The sequence below is a fragment of the Lytechinus pictus genome, chromosome 11 (genome assembly GCF_037042905.1).
Source record: "Lytechinus pictus isolate F3 Inbred chromosome 11, Lp3.0, whole genome shotgun sequence".
Lineage (NCBI taxonomy): Eukaryota > Metazoa > Echinodermata > Echinoidea > Temnopleuroida > Toxopneustidae > Lytechinus > Lytechinus pictus.
This window is the reverse complement of record NC_087255.1, coordinates 34711441-34734914: the sequence shown is the minus strand read 5'-3', so window position 1 is coordinate 34734914 and position 23474 is coordinate 34711441. Positions and strand designations below refer to the sequence as shown.

The 23474-nt window shown below is 34.5% G+C and overlaps 1 protein-coding gene across 1 annotated transcript; it reads right to left on the bottom strand.

Annotated features, from left to right (window-relative positions):
- Positions 1-469: 469 nt before the first annotated feature.
- On the bottom strand, positions 470-21494 carry LOC129272181 (uncharacterized). The gene is made up of 6 exons (XM_064107099.1): positions 21387-21494; positions 19363-19429; positions 5613-5663; positions 4542-4574; positions 3700-3747; positions 470-3303 (listed from the first exon to the last, which is right to left on the bottom strand). The coding sequence occupies exons 1-6, from the start codon at positions 21492-21494 to the stop codon at positions 3131-3133; spliced, it is 480 nt and encodes a 159-aa protein (XP_063963169.1). The 3' UTR covers positions 470-3130.
- Between the last annotated feature and the right edge of the window lie 1980 nt (positions 21495-23474).

Genomic DNA, 23474 nt, shown 5'->3' with positions numbered 1-23474 from the left:
TCAAAAAAAAGATAATATACAAGAGGGAGTATTTTTTTAAATATATTACCATTGGAAGATGGAATAGAAATTATGATGCACGAATAAGATAACCACGTCCTAACCACCCCCCCCCCCCTTTCTCTCTCTCTCTCTCTCTCTCTCTCCCTCTATCTCAAACCCTCTCTCTTTCGATTACTTCACAATGAATATAGTCATAGAACCCCCCCTCTCTCTCTCTCTCTCTCCCCCTCCCTCTCTCTCTCTCTCTCTCTTTCTCCCTCTCTCTCTCTCTCTCTCTCCCTCTCCCTCTATCTCAAACCCTCTCTCTTTCGATTACTTCACAATGAATATAGTCATAGAACCCCCCCCCCCTCTCTCTCTCTCTCTCTCCCTCTCTCTCTATCTCTCTCTCTCTCCCTCTCTCTCTCTCTCAAACCCTCTCCCTTTCGATTACTTCACAATGAATATAGTCATAGAACCACCAAAGTAAACTTCAATCTTTTAATCAACTATCATAATTTGCAAAAACAATTTCCAAAGTAATATAAATATTTACCCCCAAATTAGGTGGAAAACTCCCGATATATCTCAAATGTATTGGTCGTATGCTTTATCTTTATAAACATATACATCCATATCATTATTACTAATGACGAAATTATTATATTCGTAATATTTGGAAGTGCCATTTTTTTCTTCAATAGAAATCAAGCACATAATTTCAATCACCACATGTGACAACCAGAAACATTCAAAGTGACAGATATTAAAAGTTATTATTTCTAAAGTAGTTGTGGTCATATGCAAGTGAGACATTTGGCTTTTCCAAATCACCTTTTAGTACTGTGTAATGTTTTGGTTACATTTTCCATGTCCTTTTCCCCTCCTAGCTCTCCTTTCCACAATCCCCAAACTATACCCGAACATGAAGCAATCAATTATGGAAAAATAGACAATCCTGATTCCTGAACAATTTCACAGTAAGCATGCTTTTAAAACAGAGACATTCTCCTTGTCATTGTCGTAACCGTTACTTAGCTATCGGAGTGGTTACTGTAATCAATTTATAACGCATTGATACCAACAATATCTGTATTGTTACAATCGTGTTTGCAATCAAAAATGTCTTTCTGATCAAAGACTCTCGTTACTTCAACATGTATTTGCAGTAAGGTAAATTAAGATTAAGGTAAATTAGTCTTATCCACTTTTATACTATTATTTGACATTATGTTCCTGACATTAAGAAAAAGCACAGACAAGGGTAATCATTTAACACCTTTCTATCCTTGATATTGAAGTAATTTATTGTAAACAATTTTACTTTGTCCTCTCGCGGCAAATAAAACTTTGATTTTAACGTATTTACATAAATCAGCACTGCTATTTTAATACACAAGGGTGTTCTCTTAGCTTAAGTGCAATAGTGTACAATACCAAACTATCTTGGAGAAAATATGAACATCATTAGCTCATGTACATGTTTGGTATTTCAATTTCCCAAATGATACAAGACAGACATCGTATTGTAATTGCATGGAACTTCAAGTATCATGCCAATACTATACAGTTATGTATGGGCTCCTATCTATACCATCCATATCCCGGGATCCATATTTACTTATTTTATTCGAACGCCCCACTCATTCTGACACACCTACGTGCGTTACTCGTGTACGCCTTACTCTTCTCGTTCAACCATCAGTTTTCCGAAGAAGACGTAGATGGAGTTATAACTATATAGATCACCTTCCCTTTAAATGTTACCATCACCAGTAGATTTAAACTTATTAGGAGAAAACTTTCGAAGTGTATTACCAATATTCATCTTATATATTACTTGTTAATACTATATAGAGCACTACAGAGTCCTTACTTACAAAGACAGTTGTTTAAAAAACAGTTGGGATATCGTGTTAATCAACACCAATCAAAACCGAGTTGTTCCTTGAAAGATTAAAAAGGGAAAATATAACTTCCAAAATTTGTAAAGGAATATCTTTAAAAGTATCGTGTTGGGATTTAATTTAATATTATAAATTTTGAATTGCCTTATGTATTGCCCGGTTTTCGATGCGACAGATATGATGGGGAGAAAAACATGAACGAATGATTAATATCAGAAAATACAAGTTTTCAGGCCTTTCTCAAATCTATTTCAACAATCACTACAGCTCAAATAATACAAATCTAAATATATATTCGTTTATGTATCTCATTGTAAAATTATTAAGATAATATATTTACACATTTTACTTTGACGAATGAACGAAGTAACTTTTTAAAAAAATAATTAGTAAATAAAAAAATCGGATTAAGCGTTTAATATTGCCAAAATACTTTGAATTGGGGGATTGTACCATTCCTAGTTTGAGATTTATTTTAACTGCTTTTGATTTCTTCGGCAAGGGTCTGGAACACTGTTTACTGAGAAAAAAAATTAATCAACTTTTTTCTCTAATCAAAACTGTTTCATAATTTTGCTTTACTAGGGATAAAATATCGTATCCGTAGCTATGCAAATAATATGTCTTATGAATTAAAACAAAGTACCGGATTGGACGGAGAATCTTCGAATTCTTATGATCGATGCTGAAATATGTCACACTTTTTTTAAACGTTTTCTTTTACCAGATACTTTTTTTCATTCAGACAGAGAAGAAAATTCGGAATTCAACATGTTCAAAAAAACATAATTCAATAAGATTTGCTGAAGAATCTAAAATTCATCTTCTATGTATTTTTAAGATATACAGTAATTTTTGTTCAAATGTTTCCCTCCAGGAACTTACAAATTGCAAAGAAGAGAAACCGGCGTTCTATGTACTGCTGTATAAATAGGGGAATTGATTTACACATTAGTAAAAAAAATATAAAAAAACTATTTTTTCTCCACATTCTTAGAAAGGAAGAATGAAAAAATTACACTTTAAACTCACCTGGATTTAATAAAACAACTGTTCTTTTGTACTTTTAGTTATATCTTATATCATGGTTATTAATGTCGAGGTCAAGATACGTTCTCTTAAAGGAAACTACGCATAGTATCTTTCAAACAAAATAAATTAACTTTAATTCGTTTCATTAAAGATGGGTCTGTTGCTAATTTTTATTTTAATTTTTCTCAAGGGATTTTTTTATTTTTTTCTCAGTGGACTGATGGGATATCACTGACACCTACGTCATATCTCTTGAAGCATTGGACACTACAGATTGATCTGGTATGACGACATGATGGCAAGCATGAACTTCCGTTTTCATAGAACAAGCACTTCTTTGCACAGTTGATGAAATCTGCTATGCACACTTCCACAAAGCAATCTACAGTATCAAGAAGGAGAACAAGAAAATAAAATAAACAAAGCAGAAAAAGCATGTTTATTAGTGTTTGCTTATCCCACAGAATATCATTTCTTTATTTGCTTTGGATATAATCATTAGCGTTTAAGAAAATAAAGTCCTATGCAGATAATAATTTTGAATCATTGAAATTTATAAGTGAATAAGTACATTGTTATCCAAAATAATCTCTCTCTCTCCTTATATATTTGACTTGAGATTTTGTTGTGCTTTTTCCTTCTATAACGAAGAAGGATAAAAATAAATATATTTTTCACTGTTATATGAAAACAACATTTCCTGAAGTATTTATTTTGGCATCTGCTCCACGATTCGCACAAGTGACATTTATTATTACGTAATCATTGAAATACCTACCAAGAATCTCTTCGGCATCGTTGGCCCTTACTGTGAAAAAGTCTGTATCTGTGAGGAAAAAGGAGAAAAAATACATTACGCATAATTGTGTATAATCATTCAATCGTGTTCACTCTTTTCGAAAACACTGTATCCTTTAATTTGAATTTAAATTATGAACAATTGATCCATTATGTGTGCTAGAGGGAACCTCTGTCACATAGGCTTTGCTTTCTCTAGGTTTCCTCCACATTACAACTTTTAATATACATGGTTATTAACAGTTAGTTGACTGGTTTCATTGTATTTACTTTGTTTTTATTGTGGAAATGAATTAAATTAAATTAAATGAAAATTAATGATAAAATTATTGTCAATGCAAGTTCAAATTAATTTTTCCGAAGTCAAGGTATATAAAGACGGTTAAGGGCAAAATGGCTTGAAAAGGTCGCATCATTTTACACAAACATATTGCAAATACAACTTAAAGAAGCACAAGTGAAATTAAGAAATGAGTAAAAGAAGGAAAGTGAATTGATTAAAATATGAAGGAGATTCAAAAAATGTTGCAAAGAAATGTGATAGGATGAGAATAGGGGCTGTGGACGAATCTTTCATCAAGGTTGTGCGTTTGTAAGTCTATGGTCTCACAGTAAGAAATGTTTCTTTTTTATGATTAGATCATGAGCATAATGTCTATTACAATGTTAATTCAGTAGTGTCTAGTAAACCCACAATCATTGAAAGAATTGGTAACGAATATGATTTAATTTATTTCGCTTTTCAAAACGTTACACAATATGACATGAAGAAACACTCGCAGTACTTTAACGGAGTATATTGAGTGAATATTTCTGACTTACCTACGGGATGGTCTTTCTTGTCTACCCAGAACACTGTACGATGAGTGATGATATAAAGGAAACAGTAATCACAATACAATGATTCAGAACAAAGGATATGGGACATTACGGTAAATTAAAAAAACAGAAGAGAGGGAAGAGGATTAAAGAAGAAGATATATTAAACGAAAAGAACCTGCAATCAAAAGAAGATGTGAATGTATTAGATCATTTAAAATTCAAATTCACTTTCCTGTTAAGTTTTCATCGTGAGTGTTTAAATTAATTAAACACCCATTCAGTTATCCTCAGCAGGTAAGGGGTCTACAGTTTATACGATTTTTCTTTCTAATGAGTTAGTGTCTTGTTAAGCAGCTAAGCTCGAAAAATGCAAGGATGATCCTTAAAAAAATCATAGCAAAATATCAAAATGATCTATATAGCAATTTAATGTCATTCATTTGCCCATAATTTTCTCCAACCATTTTTTTTTGTGATTCAAACATAAAAAATTCCTTTAAAATCGGTTGAATATCAGGAGTCGTTTTGATCTGAAACTTCTACTTTATCAGCATTATCTAAGCTAAACACAGGATCGATTAACTATCCAATCTATCAAAACTTAAATGGCGCCCTCATACAAATAACGTGACCACGACCTCTTTGGTCGTACTATATTATCACACCATTGAAACCGATCGAGACCGATCAAATTTATCACGTTATTTCGAATGGCATATTAACCCTTTTGGAGTCAGTCTTTTTAATGTGACTAAAGCATGACGTATAATGTGAATTTCTTTCTTACCTCCCTTCATATTTCATAACGTAAAAGCACAATCAGCTTAACCTATTGGCATTTGTGACAAATATGTTACATTTCTAATTTCAAGTCATTGATGTCAAATAACTTGTCATTTTTATGTTCCCCTTTAGCATACCTGTTTCTATTCGAGGTTATTAAATGAATAGCGACTGATGTCCCCATGCCGTTGATCAATGTTACATGGTTTTCTCTATTAATAAACTAGAGGCAACTACTGGATGTTTTTCTTTTTTAAAATGCATACATGATCTGATAATTTTACTTACGTCTTTTTGCTGGCACTCTATCTTGTGTTGTTTCAAACTGTAGACTGCAAACTGTAAATCAATTTAAGAAAGACAAAAGATAATATTTTACAAAATATCTCCATATGCGTTTTCTTCTCATATCAATTGACTTCTTTTAACAGATTAAAGAATTAAAAAAGATATATTTTTTAAACATATTACTAAATGTTTGGCGAAAACCCACTTAATTTACATCATGAGGTTTTATACAAGCGGTATTCCCATGTCATCTTAAAATGCACAACAGAGAGTAATGTCCTCTGAAAATTAAAAACATTTTTTTTGCCAGTGCTTTAACATTATGATCAGACGATTTATTTCTTACACGCTTTTAAATATTTTGGGGTCATCATAAAGCATTCAGAATTAGGATTTTGTGGATATTTATGAATCGTATACATGACATATAAAAGGGCCCTTCGCAAAATAATTACAATTTTAACATTCATTTTTTGTGGATGATATTTCACCGAAAATTCAATAATCTCTTTCTCGCATTGTTCTGCATTGTTCTGCTTTTATCATGTTTATTCAATCGAAATCCACATCAGGCTAACCCTTTACGAGAGACCTCTTATGCCTGTTATACCTATTTCCCAAGCGAATGAAAATGGGTAATTTATAAATTGCTCAAATTAAACATGGTAAAAAAAAAAGAGAATAATAGTTGCCACAGTTGCATACACATATAATCAACAGGCGCCTGATACCGGGACAACTCTTCGGTAAGAACGACCTACTTTAAGATGGGTTGGGTTTTTTTAAATGATGAATACCTCTGTGTTCGATTTCCTTTGCAGAACTCATTGACAAACTGTACTGCGACTTCCGTAAAATCAGCCGTTATTCCAGATATCATTGCTTAATCATCATCCATATCATCATAACAAAACAACACAACTTTGACTCGAAGACAATATCAATAGACTAGATTCCCTTTCGGCCATAATCTCAACCGAATCTAGGACAACACGCTCTTGCATTTTCACAATTCCATCTCGCTTCGTTGAACCGAGATGAAATTTTAGTTCGTTCTTTTCTGAAATTCTATCCCAAAGGTAAGAAATGGTATTGATCGTGCGTTGAAAACATTGAGGACATCTTTTCTTCTGACGGTTTTTCCCAGTTTATAGTTTTCAATTTGGATTTCTTTGTCCGCTGTTCGTTTTCAGGAAAGGAAGTTGGATTGAAGAGTGATTTTGTAGGCTGGTAGGGCAGTTGGGATTAATTTGATTTATATCGTAATATTGTTAGACCAATCCCAGCCATGCCAGTATAGAGTCAAACGACTGATAAATTCTTATTCACACGTGAAATGCACGTCTCGTATCCCGTTACGCAAGGGTTTTTCGAAAGTCCCATTGTGAATTCATGAATATAGAGTAAGAAAGTGGTCTAAAGATGAAGAATCGCACATTATTAATAGGTAACCTGAGTCTTTATTGCCACCAACACGTTACGCGCATCCTCAATGTGCCTTTTATTCTCATTTAAAAGCGGAGTATCCTCCAATAAACGGAGGAGGGTGTTGATGATCATGACCTAATGACGGCTTAAATTTTTAAAATCGTAATGGTGGTGAAAAAAAAATATTGTGACGAGAAATAATATGATCTGATCAGGTGTTGCAAGAAACTTTCGTTCAAACCCAAATGAAGCACGATTCCCAAATTCAAACGCACGTCTTTTGACGTGTAGCTGGTTAACTTGCAGTTACAACCCAACGTTCTCGAAACGCACATTTTACGCTTGATTTGTGATCGAATGTATGTTTCTTGTAATGCCATATAATATATTCAAATAATGTGCAATCGTGAACATCATATTAAACTATAATATATGACTTTGGTAGCAAAAATGAGAACACATCCATAATCACGATTATATTTTTGTATTGAGCCTTTCAATGTATAATTGGAAAACTACTTTGATGGCACGGTTCAATATCTTGTAGAATTCCCATAATAAAAAAGGTTACGACATGGGCGTATAATGATCTGGGAGGACATTAAAAAATTGAAAATTGTGAATTTTGTTAAAGTTAGATAAGTATGTTTCATTAAAGAAGTGAACCCAAAAGGGGTTCAAAACATGAGTATCGATGATCTTTTTCCATTGGGTCTCACAAAGATTTGAGTATGACTTAGGCTAATGTCACAACTCAAAAAATTAGCTTACTCGCGACTGGGCGGCGAGTTTTTAGCCATTTTTGCCCGGGCACCGACCGGCGGCCGTCTGGCCACCACTGGTTTGGGGGGCATCGCTCGGCCGCCGCTCAAGATTTAGTATGGAGTTAAAATTCAAGCGGCGCCTGCTCACTTTTCACTCGCCGCCCGAAATTCGCTCGGCGCCCGGTTGGTCGCCGTCCGGGTGCCGACGTAATCGAGCGGTCGCCGTCGAACGATTTTGGTCAAAAATTGAACTCGTTGGATCAACGGCTGTCAAGTGGTCAACGGGCGGTCGCCGGCCACTGGTCGGTCAGAGATCGGTCGATTATCTCGCAGCGAATTCAAGATCGGCCATACGATTACCTTAAAATAAGCCGGTGGCCAGTGGGAAACCGCCCGGGAATCGGTGGGTCGTCAGCCGATCACTGCTCATAACGCACGCAACTGGGCAAGTGCGACCCTTAAGGCTTCAGTCACAACTCAGAGCGGCGGCCGACCGATTAGTAGCCTGCTTGGGCGCCGCTGGAATTTAGGCATCGCCGAACGATTTTTGTAATAATAATAATAATAATAATAATAATATAGGGTATTTATATTGCGCACATATCCACCTTGTTAGGTGCTCAAGGCGCTCTTATATTACCCGGCTAAGCTAGGCGTTGTAGAAGTCGAGCAGGCTGTAAAAATACTTAGCGGTGGCCGAGCAGTGCCCGGTCGATTACCCATTACCCAAGGCCAAATCTGGGTCAAATCGAGGAAATTATCTGTTTGGTGTCCTAGCAGTGATCGGCTGATTACCCACCGAATCCCGGGCGGCCCCCCATCGGCCTATTTTTAGGTAATCGCCCGTCCGATCTTGAATTTGCCGCGAGATCATCGACCGATCACTGACCGGCCAGCGACCGGCGACCAGCCGATGACCGCTCGACAGCTGTTGATCCAACGAGTTCAATTTTCGACCTAAATCGTTCGGCGGTGACCGTGCGATTACGTCGGCGCCCGGACGGCAACCAACCGGGCGCCGAGCGTATTCCGTCGGCGAGTGAAAAGTGAGCAGGCGCCGCCAGAATTTTAACTCCGCACTAAATCTTGAGCGGCGACCGAGCGATGCCACAAAAACCAGTGGTGCCCGGACGGCCGCCGGTCGGTGCCCGGGCGAAATTGGCTAAAATTTCGCCGCCCGGTCGCCGAGCAGGCTAAATTTTTTTTAGCTGTGATCTTAGCTTTAGGCTTTAAAATAATGGGTAATCGACCGGATACTGCTTGGCCAGCTAAGTATTTTTACAGCCCGATCGACTGCTACAAAAATCGTTCGGCGATGCCTCAATTCCAGCGGCGCCCGAGCAGGCTACTAATCGGTCGGCCGCCGCTCTGAGTTGTGACTGAAGCCTTAGGGTCGCACTTGCCCAGTTGCGTGCGTTATGAAAGGCATGACCGCGTTGGTCAGATCGTGCCAAGAGGACGCACGCACTACTTCGTATTAATCAATAACATTGCCCGTTGCATACGCGTCGTTATTTAAGTTGACTCTAATTAATACTTAAATCTTTGTGAAACTTCCCCATTTCTGCAGAAATTTACTAAAATCACTTGTATATAGTCACTATCAATACATTGTCAAGATTGCGGCGAATGCTTTTTGAGGGAAACCGTTCTATAAAATAATATTATCATGTTATGCCAATGTGTATAATACACCTTTAAAATGAGAATACACCGCGTATTGTTATTTCAAAGATCATTTCAACATTTCAAGATTGAGCTTACAAAATGTGCGTCATGCAACTAGGTGAAATTAGATTAGCAAAGTTTATAAAGTAAATATTATAAATAAAACAAAATCAATTTTGACATTTCTATTTCTAGTACACATGGTTCATATTTCGGTTCATTTACCAATTTATAATAGATTGCAAAACTTTACTTAACATGCAATGGTTGAGAGTAAACGGAAATTCAATCCCCAATTTACATATAGATCCAGTAAAAAATGAATTAATTTCCAATTTATCTTTTACTGAGCAATAATAATGATAATGAAAGGCGTTTATGACTGCTACGTTATTTCACACGATCTGTCAAATCGTAATTTGCAAGTAAACTATGATTAAAAAGCAAAGACGTTGGTAAACGTTATCACTGCAACTTGTATCAGAGTTAAAGTCTTGGGGAATCTTTATACTGATGCAGACAGGCTTGAATTACCAGCACATCACGTTTGGGTGTGTGTGTGTGTCCTTCTTTTCCTTTTCTGTGTTTTGTTATTATGTAAAGCTGGATGAAATAATGCCAAAAATGCTTAATTACAGATTTTATTTAAAAGAAGTCATACTTTTGATAATTTCTGTCGTTATTTTCATAATCAATTGCCACTATTGCCGACATCACAGAATAGACCATGACAAGACATGAACCTCCAACCCCGATAGACACACATCCCCACACAAACCCTCACACATGCTATACGCATACACGCAAACATACTATACGCAAACACGCAAAAAGTGACTCTCATACTAATAAGAGATGAAGTGTTTTTATTTATGATATGATTTGATCAATATTAGGGGTCATTTACATAGAAACATATTCTTGCTGAAGGGGAAAGATTATGAATGCTAAAAAGAAAACTGAATGTTTATTATTTTCATGACATGCATAGAAAGGGAAAGCGGTATTCAACAGTTTTTCATCATAACATTCCTACTCAAGTGAGATTTTGATTGATCATGTATTCAAAATTGAAAGTTTTCATATAATTGTGTGTCTGTCTTTATGTTTATTGGTTTTGAAGGTGTTCCACATTTTCGTTTATTTTACTGTGATAAATGAGTTAGATGGAAAGTATCATATGCAATAATAACATGAGGTATGAAGTCAATGTTGTTGTTTTGTTTTGTTTTTTTAGATTTTCTATAAGGAAACTAATGGTTTATGAAATTTATGGTAAAACAAATGAAATGACCGTTAAGTTTAATCATAAGCTATTATAATTTATTTCATTGATCACAATACTCAAAATATTCTCAACCGGAATTGGATTAAACGTTCACTGAACCTTTCCTTCTAGTTATTGTTTTATTTGCTTTTATGAAAAGAAAAATTAATGAGGCTGTTTGCCTTTAAAACAAAATTCAGGAAAGCACACTAAATTATGTATCTTGTTTGTAACGATACTGTAGGTCATGTAGTAAGTCGCGTGATTGGGACTAGATGGCACCTGCCGAATCGATTTTCGTTTTATAGTAACCGTCTAAATACCATTTAAAATTTGTACTATTTATTTTGTTTTCTACATCTGCTATCCATCTTTCAAAGATCATTGATTTTCCCTTTTTTCTGAGTCACTAAGGCCCTGCACCCATGAGACGTGGTCGTGTATTTGACGTGTTACCGGACATATTTTAGGAAAGAATTGATTATTATGACGCCGGGGATAATTACCATTCGTTTTGAATGCAATTATGGCAAGCAATTTCGGTCATCGGATTTTAGAAGGAGGGAGGGAGGACAAGGAATGAGGGTTAAGTCTGAAGGAGAGTGATGAGAGCCATCGAAAGATGAGTTGTCTTTTGAGAAGGCAATCCATCTCACCATAAGACCAAGAAGGATAACCTACTAACTTGAAGTATCCTCCCTCTTGCACCGTTATTTTATGACTGATCTGTGATACTGATTTCGACTTTTAATCAATATTTCCTCATTCCACCGAAACCTCCAGCACACATGATCTTGCCAAATATCCCCGTCTTTTTTTGATCGATGGTTTTCATGTATTTGAAGTCTATGATTCCCTTTGCTGGTTTTTTAGAAGTGGTACGATTGTGTTCACGAGGATGATGAAGAACGATCAATGGTTTCCGTTAAAAGTCATTCGATACTCAGACACTCGTCACCATTGCCGTTACCTTGTATCTCGGAAAATATGACCTTGGAAGATGGGAAGGAATACCCCCTTACCCTATAACTCCTGATATCAATATTGATACTCATTTTCATTTTCAATAGATGAAAAACTGTTACATGTAGGTCATTGTCACGAACAAATTCTTCGGGCTCCTTTTTTCAGCACAAAGCAATGCGTCAACTTTCCCGATAAATATCAGTAACTAAAGGTGGATTCTTTTAAAAGCTACTCTGAATTTGTTAACCTCGGATTTTGTAAAAATGTATGAAAAAGATACAAGTTTACAGCACTTCGACAGCGACAAAACTAATTTATAAAAGCGTTAATTACAGAATGCCGGGTTATGGGACTCTGATACAAACTAATAAAATTATTTAATAAATACAGTATTTACCCTCATCGAGTGTAATGTGCACTGTGCTTTTACTCGTTGTCCATATTATATTTTACAGTATTACAGATTTTAGAGTTACCCGAAGGAAGGGCGATACATAATACCGTTGACGAAAATTGATAATCCTTTACCTTCAAATCAATCTTCTGCCTTTTCTTCTTCTGTTCGATTTGAACGAGTAATATTCAGTATGATTTGACAGATTTTTGCCCACTTCTAATCCAAATCCTTATCCAATCCCTAGTATTGAATGTCTATACGATATGAAATCCCCATCCTGCCAATGGAGACATGAATTTACATGTCGACTTAACATACTTAGTATGGACTCAAATTGGTCTACCTTGCGGTCTTTAATGAACATCTTTTATCATAAGTTCACAAGTACTTACTATGTTAATGACGCGATCGGCCATCCCCGTTCGTAAATAGAAAACAACTATGCCCTTCTATAGGGTGAGGGTGTCACACCTCAACTTTTGAGCCCGCGTATCATGACGTATGTCGACTTTCCTAGGCTATGATAAGCCGTTTTCTTAATCCTATTTCTTGCTATCAATAATTGCCTTTTGTAGATTAACAAAAATCATTCTTCACATGAAGATTAAATGTCCAGGTGTAACAGTTCCTTAAAGATCGCCGTATTGATAACACGGGTGAAAGCTTTGTTCTGTAATCAACTTGTCAATCAGGTAAGAAACTGTTAGATAGCCTCAATCTTCGTCACGGTAACGTATCTAATCGCAACATAACTGCATGAGCTATAGCTGTCTGCGTAATTTTGCCCCCATTCATGCTTATTTTAAGCACCGTATTGTGTAACCATACATCATTTTCTAAAATAACTATTAAAAAAATGTAAACAACGATGGTTAAAGAATAAAGAAGAATAGAGAGAACAGAATCCTTCTACCTCAGTCTTTTATACACATTTTATGCCAGCTAGTAAAGAGTAAGCTAGTAATTACCGTTAGTCTTGTTGTTGTTTGTTAGGGATATATTATATTCGTCACACCCAAGTATCTTACCCTGCCTGATGAAAGGTGTATAAGTTATTATAATTATCGACCAAGACAGTCGTGGGATAGTACTTCTTGTCGCCGGAAGCTGGTGATAATTTGTCCTATATATTCCAGAATTACTTAGGTAGCCATGGATTTTCAACCGGGAGATGGCAAAACTAGAGACCATAGCAACGACTCGTGGTATCTTTCTTTCCACATTAAGAAGGGAGTTAACGTTTGTACATGAAAACGGGATTTTCTGAGTAATAAATGAAAAGTATGGGTTAAGCAGAAAAAAATAAAAGAGGGGGAGGTGTTTCTCAGCATTCTGGAAAATAAACGAGGATGCGTAACGACTGAGCGAGAAATGTATTACTAACCGTCGAAAATTGTAATTTTACCCTACACTAAAATGTCTAGTGATGAGACGATGCATCGAGTTCATACCATCGCGATGGTATGAACTCGAGGGAGGGTAACGAATGAGCAAAGAAATATTGCAACTTTCAACAAAGAAACGTATGTTTAACAAAGATAACGGGTTAAAACGGGGTGATGAAATGAAAGGCGTTTTGTCAGGTTTCAGCATGTTGTATACCCACATCATGGTATTGGCCTAATAATTTCCAATGGGTTGGTGTTTGAGTCCCAGAGAGCATGGCGAACAAGCAAACAATATATTTTCCCTAGTGTCTTAGTCCTCATCGTCGTTATTATCATCATCTCTATTTTTACCACGATCATTACCATCGTTGAAAATAGTTTGCAACATAAATTCATTTTTAATCATTAAATCAGATGTAAAAATGGTCGCAGTCAGCAAGGCGGGCAATGGGGGCTAAATGCCGCCCATTTCTCCTCTGCCATAATCACTTTCTGAGTCAACTATACAGTGATCGATTAAAATGATTGATTTTTTGCATGGTCGTGATAAATTACTTTTTATGCAAATAGATCGATATCTGTATATAAATCATCGGGGTGTTCAACTTTCACGAAACGTGTGATACGGGATAATTCGCCAAATTGCAGAATCGTTGACTGCCAGAAAATAAAAATTTAATAATTATCTTGGTCTATATCTTCATGTGTATGTCTAAAGCAGTTCACCCAGTCCATGAATTAGTTATTTATAAATAGGCATTAAACTAGTAACGATTTCATTACGGACAATAACGTTTTCGACACTCTAATATCTTGGACTTTGATTATAATTTATAATTCAATATTATTCCCCTTCTTTCATTAGAGCACAAATGTTTACATGCAGTGTTTGTGATGCAATGTTTATTCAATTGCATTTTTCGTCTGTCTTTACACACATTTCATCAATGAAGTTTGAACAAAAACATACAATTCCAAATTGTATGTCGTTTTTTCGTTAAAACATATTTTTATACTGCCTGAATACATTTTTTTATTATTTATGATACAATATTTCGTATATAAGAACTGCATTGATTAAATTAATATTTCCATCTTGTTCATTCTTGTTTCCATGGTAAGTTTGCGCCACGGCAAGGTTAAGAGAGACAGTGGTGACGTCCCTAATCCCCAGTAATTTTTAAGTAGTGAAATAAAGATGAATTCCATTTTCAAAAAATAGTTATTATGGTGATGTAACTCTGTTACCCCTGTAGATATATTGATAACACCTATCACCTGCATGTCTTTGAAAACAAAATTGCAAAACTTAAAAAGAGTATATAGACCTATTCAATACAAGAAGGCTATGTATATGTAACAACCTGTCGTCAGCGTGAAAGCGTAGCCATGTCCTAGTTTTCAGCAGGTACATTTTGACTAGATAATATCCCAACTTGATCTATTCTTCATCTTCAAGCGTTCTTAACGTTATGATTAATGGGTTCTTGGGCGTAATTTGGAGTATAGTCTCTTGGGTCATAATCATTAAAACAAACACTCATTATTTTTCTGAACGATTAGACCTTCGCTTTTATAACGAGCTAATGTCAACGAGTGACAGGTCTAATAATGGCAAGGTAGAGAAGCTGTGATTTGAAACTCTCATTACAAAGGAATAATATTCTCAGAAATAGATGAAGAAAAGTAACGTCTGTTTGTAAACAGTCAACGGGTAAATACACAAAGTACTTAACGAGCAATCGTTATTTCTATAGGTCTAGGTTATGATTGGTGTCATACGTGATCTTCTGTAATCTTTGGTTTGGAGTCTCTTTATTTGAAAGAGACTCTAAAAGTAACTAAACAAAATTTAAAAATCACTTTGCTGAGATCACTCTTTTATTTCTAGTCTTACAATTTTAAAGGGAACCACCGCCCCCCCCCCCCCACACACACACACGCCCATACCCTTTGTAGCACCTTACCTATTTCCCGTTTGAATAAAACAAAGATACTATTTCTTGCGAATACTACCGAAGGTAAAATCAGAGATCATTCTCATAAATTCGTATTGACTAACCCACTGTCGTGATGCATTCTGGGAAAAGTCGAGAAGGAGTCAATCGACGCTATCAGATATCGTCTTTTAATTCAATTCTTGAGTCAGTTGCCTCAGTTTGTTTACGCCAGCTCTGTAAATGTAACAATAATTACCGCGTCGTGGATGTCAAACAGACTGTGTACACATCTATCTTGTAGGAAGTATTTATGGCAGTGTTTCGCTGTTTTCAGACTTAATGGTCGAATTCTATAGACCGCAAAAATATGGAAACTGAAAGCAAGTATTAGGCGATTATTTCTTTTTATGGAAGATTCCTATGTGAAGTTCATGAGAGAAAAAAGAGACCTTTATACGATCCAGACAATCGTGTTTTCAACTTTCATATTTTTAATGAGTAAGATAAATATGTTAGTGTGTTTCCTTGATCTTACTTATGCCAGATTTTATCATAATAATTAAAATAATAATAATAATGATAATAACAATAATATCATTATTAATATCATTATCATTATATTAATGATAATAATAATAACAATAAGTATGATAACAATATGTTATATTTACATAGCGCTTAAGAACTCTCTAAGTGTTGCAAGACATTACTCCATCTTTTGGGAGGCCTCACTAAACAATGCTAATACATTATTTGTCCTGAACTGTTTTTTTTTTTCATTTTGATGAAATGATGACGATTTGAGTAGTAGTATTTTTCTTTTTTAATTCAAAATGTTATAGTTTCGTTAATTCTTCCGATTGACGTTAGTATAATTTTTTAATTTCGTGCATGGGTGTGTCTGTATCACTTCTAAGGAACGCAAATAGTAAAGAAAACTCAATCGAGTGTACAGAGCTCCAGATATAATATAAATACTCCAAAGAAGATTTACTGGTTATTCCATTTGCAAGATACTACTAATTCAAAACATATACCATGGATACATTATCATAATAGAATGACTTATGTAGACAACTAAAAAAAAAAAAAAACAGTGTTCATTCCGCTGAAGTAGATATTCGACTCTACTTTTTGTCCATGCTGTGTTTTATACGCTGAACTTGACGTAAGAGGATGAGGTTTTGCATCACAACCGAGTGACCATCGTGATAGACAAGAGATTGATCAGATCTTTTTATTAAACATGAAATCAATATTATGACTCATATTACATAGTGAAGATTTGCTGGACACCCGGCTAGGGAATGGGGATTAGCATTGCGATGGTACAAGCGTCTGATATTCTATTTTCATCGACAATTGTATTTACCTATGGGACATCAGCGCGTGGACATCATATATGAGTTATGAATCACATTTACTCCATTACATTTAGAGAAACAGAGCAAATAGATTACTGGTATTTAATGTATTGTACGTCCATTCTATATTCCTTTATATTATTACAATCGTTTGTGTATAATTTTTTTTTTTTAATTACGTCAATGAGATGAACTTTTTTACATTTGATTTCTCAGGACCAGCAACCTAAAAGAAAGTGGATATAAAACGTTCTACGCGGGAGACGTCGTTGGTATTTTCTTCTCGCAGTGCAAATTTTGGTTTTTTTCCGTCTGGTACCTTTTACTTATTTCTTGCTTTTATTGCTCTTTGCCCCCCCCCCCCCCCCCCCCCCTTTGTGGATCATTAACGGATTTAAAGTAACTTTAAACAACGAGAACTCGTTGTTCTGTATCTTGCTTGCTAAAGAGAGGGTTGTTGATTTCAATCCTAGCATGGTCGAAATTTTTTTAGCAAAAATAGTCTCGATAATGCCAGGGGAATAATATACTTTGATCGTTCCCATGCCATATTTCTTTAAGGATCGGGGAATAGCACGGAATAGCACCCCTGTGAATAAATCATGGTTAAAGTGGGGTTTTATATGTTTGATTATCATCTAAGACAATGATTTTTCACTAACCCATCCACTTTTGCATATATATATTTTTTTTTCCTCTGACTTATTATAGGCCTACATGTACATTTTATCCATCATTGCATGGCATATTGGTGTCTAGAAAGAGTTTGACGATCACTTTTTTTTTCGAGTGGCTAGCTATATGATTAATCATTGAAATGATTTGGAAAACAAAATATTATCCATTTTGGTCATATTTTGTCATACAATCTCACCAAGAGGCTGATTCAAACTGAGCAAGAGTTTCATATCACAACTTTACAAAAAATTTAGTTTGAAGAAAAAAACAATCTTCTACCCGAAACAAAATATTGTATCGGAATAAATGGCTCCACGAGGAAATATTTGTTACTAGAGTTTTCTTATTTTCCCTTCGTCTCATTCTTAGTTTATATGGCTTTGCTAGTTTCGTGTTCATTTGATCACGGTAGAACAGTTGCTCACGGCAACCCCAAAGGTTGTGATATCAACATAACTATCGTTTTGTTGTTGCCGTTGTCGTCACTGTTATGGTTTTTGGTATTTAAATTGCTTCTTATGTATCAAATTTGTCCTGCATCCGTTCTTCCGCATTAGCTTATTGTAAGGAATAGGTGAATGAAAATTGTGCCGACATTATACACCGCTGATTTCAACATATTTGTTGTTTGTTGTTTGTCAAAATAAAATCCTTGCAGTAGACAGCAATGAGATTATGCATTGTCCATGCTGATCGGCGCTCAAATTTCTTTCTCTCTTTGTTCCTACTTGTTTACCTATATTAACACGGATGAAGAAGATTCGTAATTCAATTCAGAACGGGGATATTTTTCTCAAAGGTCAAAGAGATCAATTTCTAGATGGTCATCGTCCGTTTTCTATGAATAATTTTAAGAATAAATTATCAAGAAATCCGTGTTCTTGCCCACTTTAGCATCACATTCATGTGAATTATTAGAATGTGCAAAGACTTCTTTTTCTAAGAAACAGTAAAAGAAAAGCTGGGAAGGTACGACGTCCTCTGGTCCCTTGCTTACAGGCATTCATGTTTTCTTAGCAATCAGGTAATAAAAAGCATTAACATACCATACCGACAAAAATATCAAAGTATTTAGTGGTAAAATTGATGTCTACAGTAGGTATTTCATAGTATTTTTTATTATATCTGTTTTAACAAGGATTTTCTGATTTTCTACTTTCACGAGAATATATTACCTCTAAGCTCTATATATCACTATTCAAACTGTTCGATATATAATAACAATCATTATGTCCATGATTGTATTAAAATCATAATATCATTTCTATTTCTTTAAGCAATATGATATAATTTTAAATGGATTACCAACCATTTTCTTACGTTCGGTGAATTAACACATTACCTCAATTGTTACTTGGTAAGTGAGGTTACCAGAACACTTAATCAATTGTGATATGCGCTATACAAGAACTGTATATTATTAGTAGTATTATTCAGATCATAATTGCCTAATAATACCAAACATGTTGAAGTTCATTTGATATTTTAGTGAAAATTTGCTTATTATATATATATATATATATATATATATATATATATATATTTATATTTATATTTATATTTATATATATATATATTAAAATATTTAAAAATACAATTGACTTGTATCATAGTCATTTAACTAATAGTTCTTTGTTTGGCAGCAATTCATGTAGGCACTGTCAAATTAAACCATATATGAAAACATTGACATGCAGACATGGAGATAAGTAGAAATCAGATATTTTTTTAATATCTATGATTGAAATAAACAAAATACATAATTGATAGAATGAATAAATGAATAAAAAACACACAAATAAATGATTTGATAAATGAATGATTCACCAGATAAATTAATGAATAAACCATATATTGATGAAAAATATATAAATAGAATGTAATACTAACCTGCTTGTGTGAATAATGTTGCTAATGTCATCACAACTGCTACTGAAATTATGCTGTTGGGCTGCATCTAAAATACAAAGGACATAAGAATATTGGAAATGATAACTAAAATATACATAATTTTGAAACGTATTTTTTTGCGCTTATTCTACAACCATTAAAAGGAAATAATAAGGCATTTCAATTCGTTTTTTTTTTTTTTCATATTCAGCTGCTTAAAAATATCTGATTTGTATGCTCTGATCTATTGTTTTGCGTTCTTTAGACAGTTGAGTCATAATACAGGAAAAAATAGATGAAAGACAATATGCAGTTAAAGAATAAAGTGTGACATTGTTGACCTTGTAATAATAGTTATGTTTAATGCAATGATTGATTAGTTTATCAGTGATATAGCACTTGCAGCCATTATTTCATATTCTTTCTTGTTTTTTTCTTTGTCGTACTTCCACAAAATGTACTTCGAATTGTAGACTTTAGCTTTCTCATTCCATTTCCCTCCACTAAATATTTTAAAAGCTAGAATGCTCTTTTACTAGCACATTCCGATACAGAGTCACACCAAACTAATGAAATTAGTTGGCGAAATTTTCAAGACGCCCGTCGATATTTCTTTTTTTCGGTTGGGAATCTCCAAGTTTTAGTCTGCCATGGAATGGGTGTCGGTGAGCTGGTGTGAGATAATTGAAGTGATTTTGTGGGAAATCTGAGGAAATCATGAGGTGAGACGTCTGGGACCGTTCCAATAAAGAGTTTTAATAAGAAAATATATTCCCAAAGAGCTCAATTCCAACTGCCAGAAATAAACCATATTAGCATGAGAGTGACGTAGAGAGGAAAATGTGTATAAATGCTGAGCGGAGTACTCTTATTATGTTGACGCGTATATTTCAGTCAATACTAAGGGCATTATTTGAAAAATATGAAGCTCTAGTTCACGTATCTCTACAAATCATTTTCTTTCTCTTGTATTGATTCTCATTTTTTTCCATTTTAAATTTCGGTTGAGGGTCATTTTGTTTCCGATCTACTATCTCCATGATACATAATAAGACGTTTTGACTACATGTGTATAATATTGAATCCAAAAGGATTGTAAATGTAAACAGACTTTAAGTCATCAGCATTCGGAGTGCTATTATCTAATGCAAAAAAAATATAAATCAGTCAGCGCAAAAATAAGTGCAAGTTTTGTTCTTAATATTTGAATTAATATTTGAATTTTTGTTATTATTATTCATGTTATGATTATGTTAAAAGATTGGTTCTATATTTGGTCTATACGTCACTAAATAATATATTTGTATTAATGGTAGCTTAATTAAACATTCTTTTCGTAAGAGAATATGACGTCGCATTTCCCTAATTTGATCCTTCGAGAAACGTATCTCAGTGTGTACAGGAAGTAACTTATTTCCCTTCCCCATCTCCATCTATATCAGTCTCTTCGCAATTCAGTCTGCATTATTTTTCCACTCTACTATCTGCAAATATCTATAATTACCCTCCTCATATACATTGGTTAAAATTTAACTCCTTTGCAGTGTCTCTTAGAAAGAGAACCGATTGGAGAGATATTACTATCTGCATCCGTTTTATGTCTATCCGTGTCCGTATCATGCATGTCTAGTGGAAACAATATGACGAGCGATGTTAAGGATAAAACAAAGAAATGCTTCTCTTAGTATGGACTCCGTAGGACTTTAATTAGAGCCAACCCAGTTCGCCTATGATAAATTAGGCATTTTTGGTCGTATCATTCCTGACATGGAAACGGCGGTGTTTTCTCGAATATCTAAAATCAGGGGAAATGTCACAATTGCAGAACAAATAGGGTACAAAGTAATATGATTGAGATTGAGTTTTATGTCCAGGGTGGAAACTCATTTGTATGTTACATAAATGGACTTACATTATTTCATAAAACCCTAAATACGGACCATTGTCTAGCCTCTACTTCCTTTCCGTCCTCATCCATATCTCTTTCTTTTTACTATTTTTATCATTAGCTCTTCCTTTCTTACTTTTCTTCCTTTTTTCTTCCTCTTCTTCTCCTCCTCCTTTTTCATATTCCTGTCCTCCTCCTCTTCTTCTTGAAATATGATTTCTCTTCTTATATTTTCTTTCCCCATCTTACACATCTTCTTCTAATAATATGATAACTAATGATAGTACTACTGCTATTATTATCACTCCCAACAATTCATAATTTCAATAGAGCATTTAGAAAATATCATTAATAATCATAACACTCCTCTTATTCAGCCTATTTAGGAATGTTTCAGGATCTTATTTTCTTCCATATTCTTTTCCACCGCCCCGCCCCCTCCACCCTCTCTCTTCCTCCTTTCATTTCGCTTAATTCCCCGTCTCTGTCCACGCCCTATTGAATCTTGTACATGTATTTTGTATTATTGTAATATACTTAAATAATGAAGGGAATATTCATTATCTAGCTTTGTTCTCCTGAAGTTTTCCATTTCATTTCAATATGTTATATTATAATTCGCTTTGTAATTTTGTTGATTTTTTTAATGAAATAAATCAACCACTACTCCTATTCTCATTCTACGACTATTATTACTACAATAATAATGATAATAACATTAATAATAATAGTAATAATAATAATAATAACAATAATATTAATAACAATAAAAATAATAATAATAATATAAATACATATGCATGTACCACTACTTCTTATTCTTATGTTTCAGGAATTTATTTTTATTCAACGAAATTGAGAGTGTATTTACCGTTACTATACCATATTTGTACGATAATGGATCAAGCATGATGGTCATGGGCGATTCACTATTTCATCCCTCCATATAATTATCTATCTCTTATATAACATTTTTTTTTTCATTCTTTCCTTCCTAATTGTTTGGTGTGGAACTTTTCTAAAATAATTACATGTCAACAACCAGACGAATTTAGGAGTGAGTTTCTTTGCTATTCATTACTTCATTATCAGAGATTATTGATAATTGTGGCTTCTGGAAGGCTAATTTTTTTTGTTCTGTTTTTATTTACGTCAGTATCATTAGTGCCCATTCATAGACAGCCAGCAATTGAAATTCCCAAAATATATGCAGGCATTTTATTCATTATTCGGCTTTGTAATTTGTATTTTTTAATAATTACCTTTTAAGGTGATTTGTTGTTTCATCGGCCCTCCAAAATGTGTCACTATTTATTACCACACCCCCCCCCCCTTCTGTATCTTTCTCTTTTAATCCCTTTGTCTTTCTGCCTCTCTATTCTTCTTCTTCTTCCTCTTCTTCTTCTTCTCCTTCTTACTTCGGTAAAGCAAAGGACCCTCTCATTACTCGGCTATTATCACTGACGTAGTTATGTCGCCAACAGTGTTGATGTTACATATTTGTTATTCTTTATCAAAACAAGTCATCATCAACTGTTATCTGTATTACTTGGAGCAATAGCATAAGGGGCCAAATAATCAAAGAGGAGCGCATAAGAAATAAAACTGATGGAGAAGAAATCATATTCGCGCAGCAATATATAGAAATTCCAGACTTGTATTTTGAAAAGGGTATATTAGTGCCTCACTCAAATAAATGGAAATAAGATTCGAGCGGTGATGTATAGAAATTCCACACTATATATATTGTAAAGAAAATAATTGCGCCTCACTGAAAATGGAAAATTATTATGGTTCATTGCTATGATTCTGACATGAAGATTTAAATATATAACTTTCGTCGGCATACCAAAGTTGTAGACATATTGCAGACAAAGATTCGTATGAGACGCAATTTACCCCCCATATTGGGCTTCATTGAATGAATTATAACGGCACCGGGCCTTTGCCATAATAATAAATGTATATATACAGATATCCTGAAATAAATATGACCTTTTTAGTCAGCACATTAGTCATCTAAAGTTGAATTTAAATGTAATGAAATTGTTGTTTCCGGCCGATAGGAATAATAGACAAATCGAATTCAAAACAAGGGTAAACCCCTCATGTTTGAGATTACGATGTGGTAATCCATATATCATGTATATGACGTGCTTACTGTGCTAACTTGTGATCTGAAATGTGTTCACGCCTATATTTATCTGACTTATACTTAAAACGA

Bases quoted from the DNA above. Each gene is read 5' to 3' on its own strand.
- LOC129272181 (XM_064107099.1), bottom strand. From the start codon at position 21,494: ATGGGGAAAGAAAATATAAGAAGAGAAATCATATTTCAAGAAGAAGAG. The intron at 19,430-21,386 runs GTAAGAAAGGAA...TTTGTATTTTAG, and splicing joins GGAAGAAAAAAGGAAGAAAA to ATGCAGCCCAACAGCATAAT. The intron at 4,575-5,612 runs GTAAGTAAAATT...CTCATCGTACAG, and splicing joins TAGAGTGCCAGCAAAAAGAC to TGTTCTGGGTAGACAAGAAA.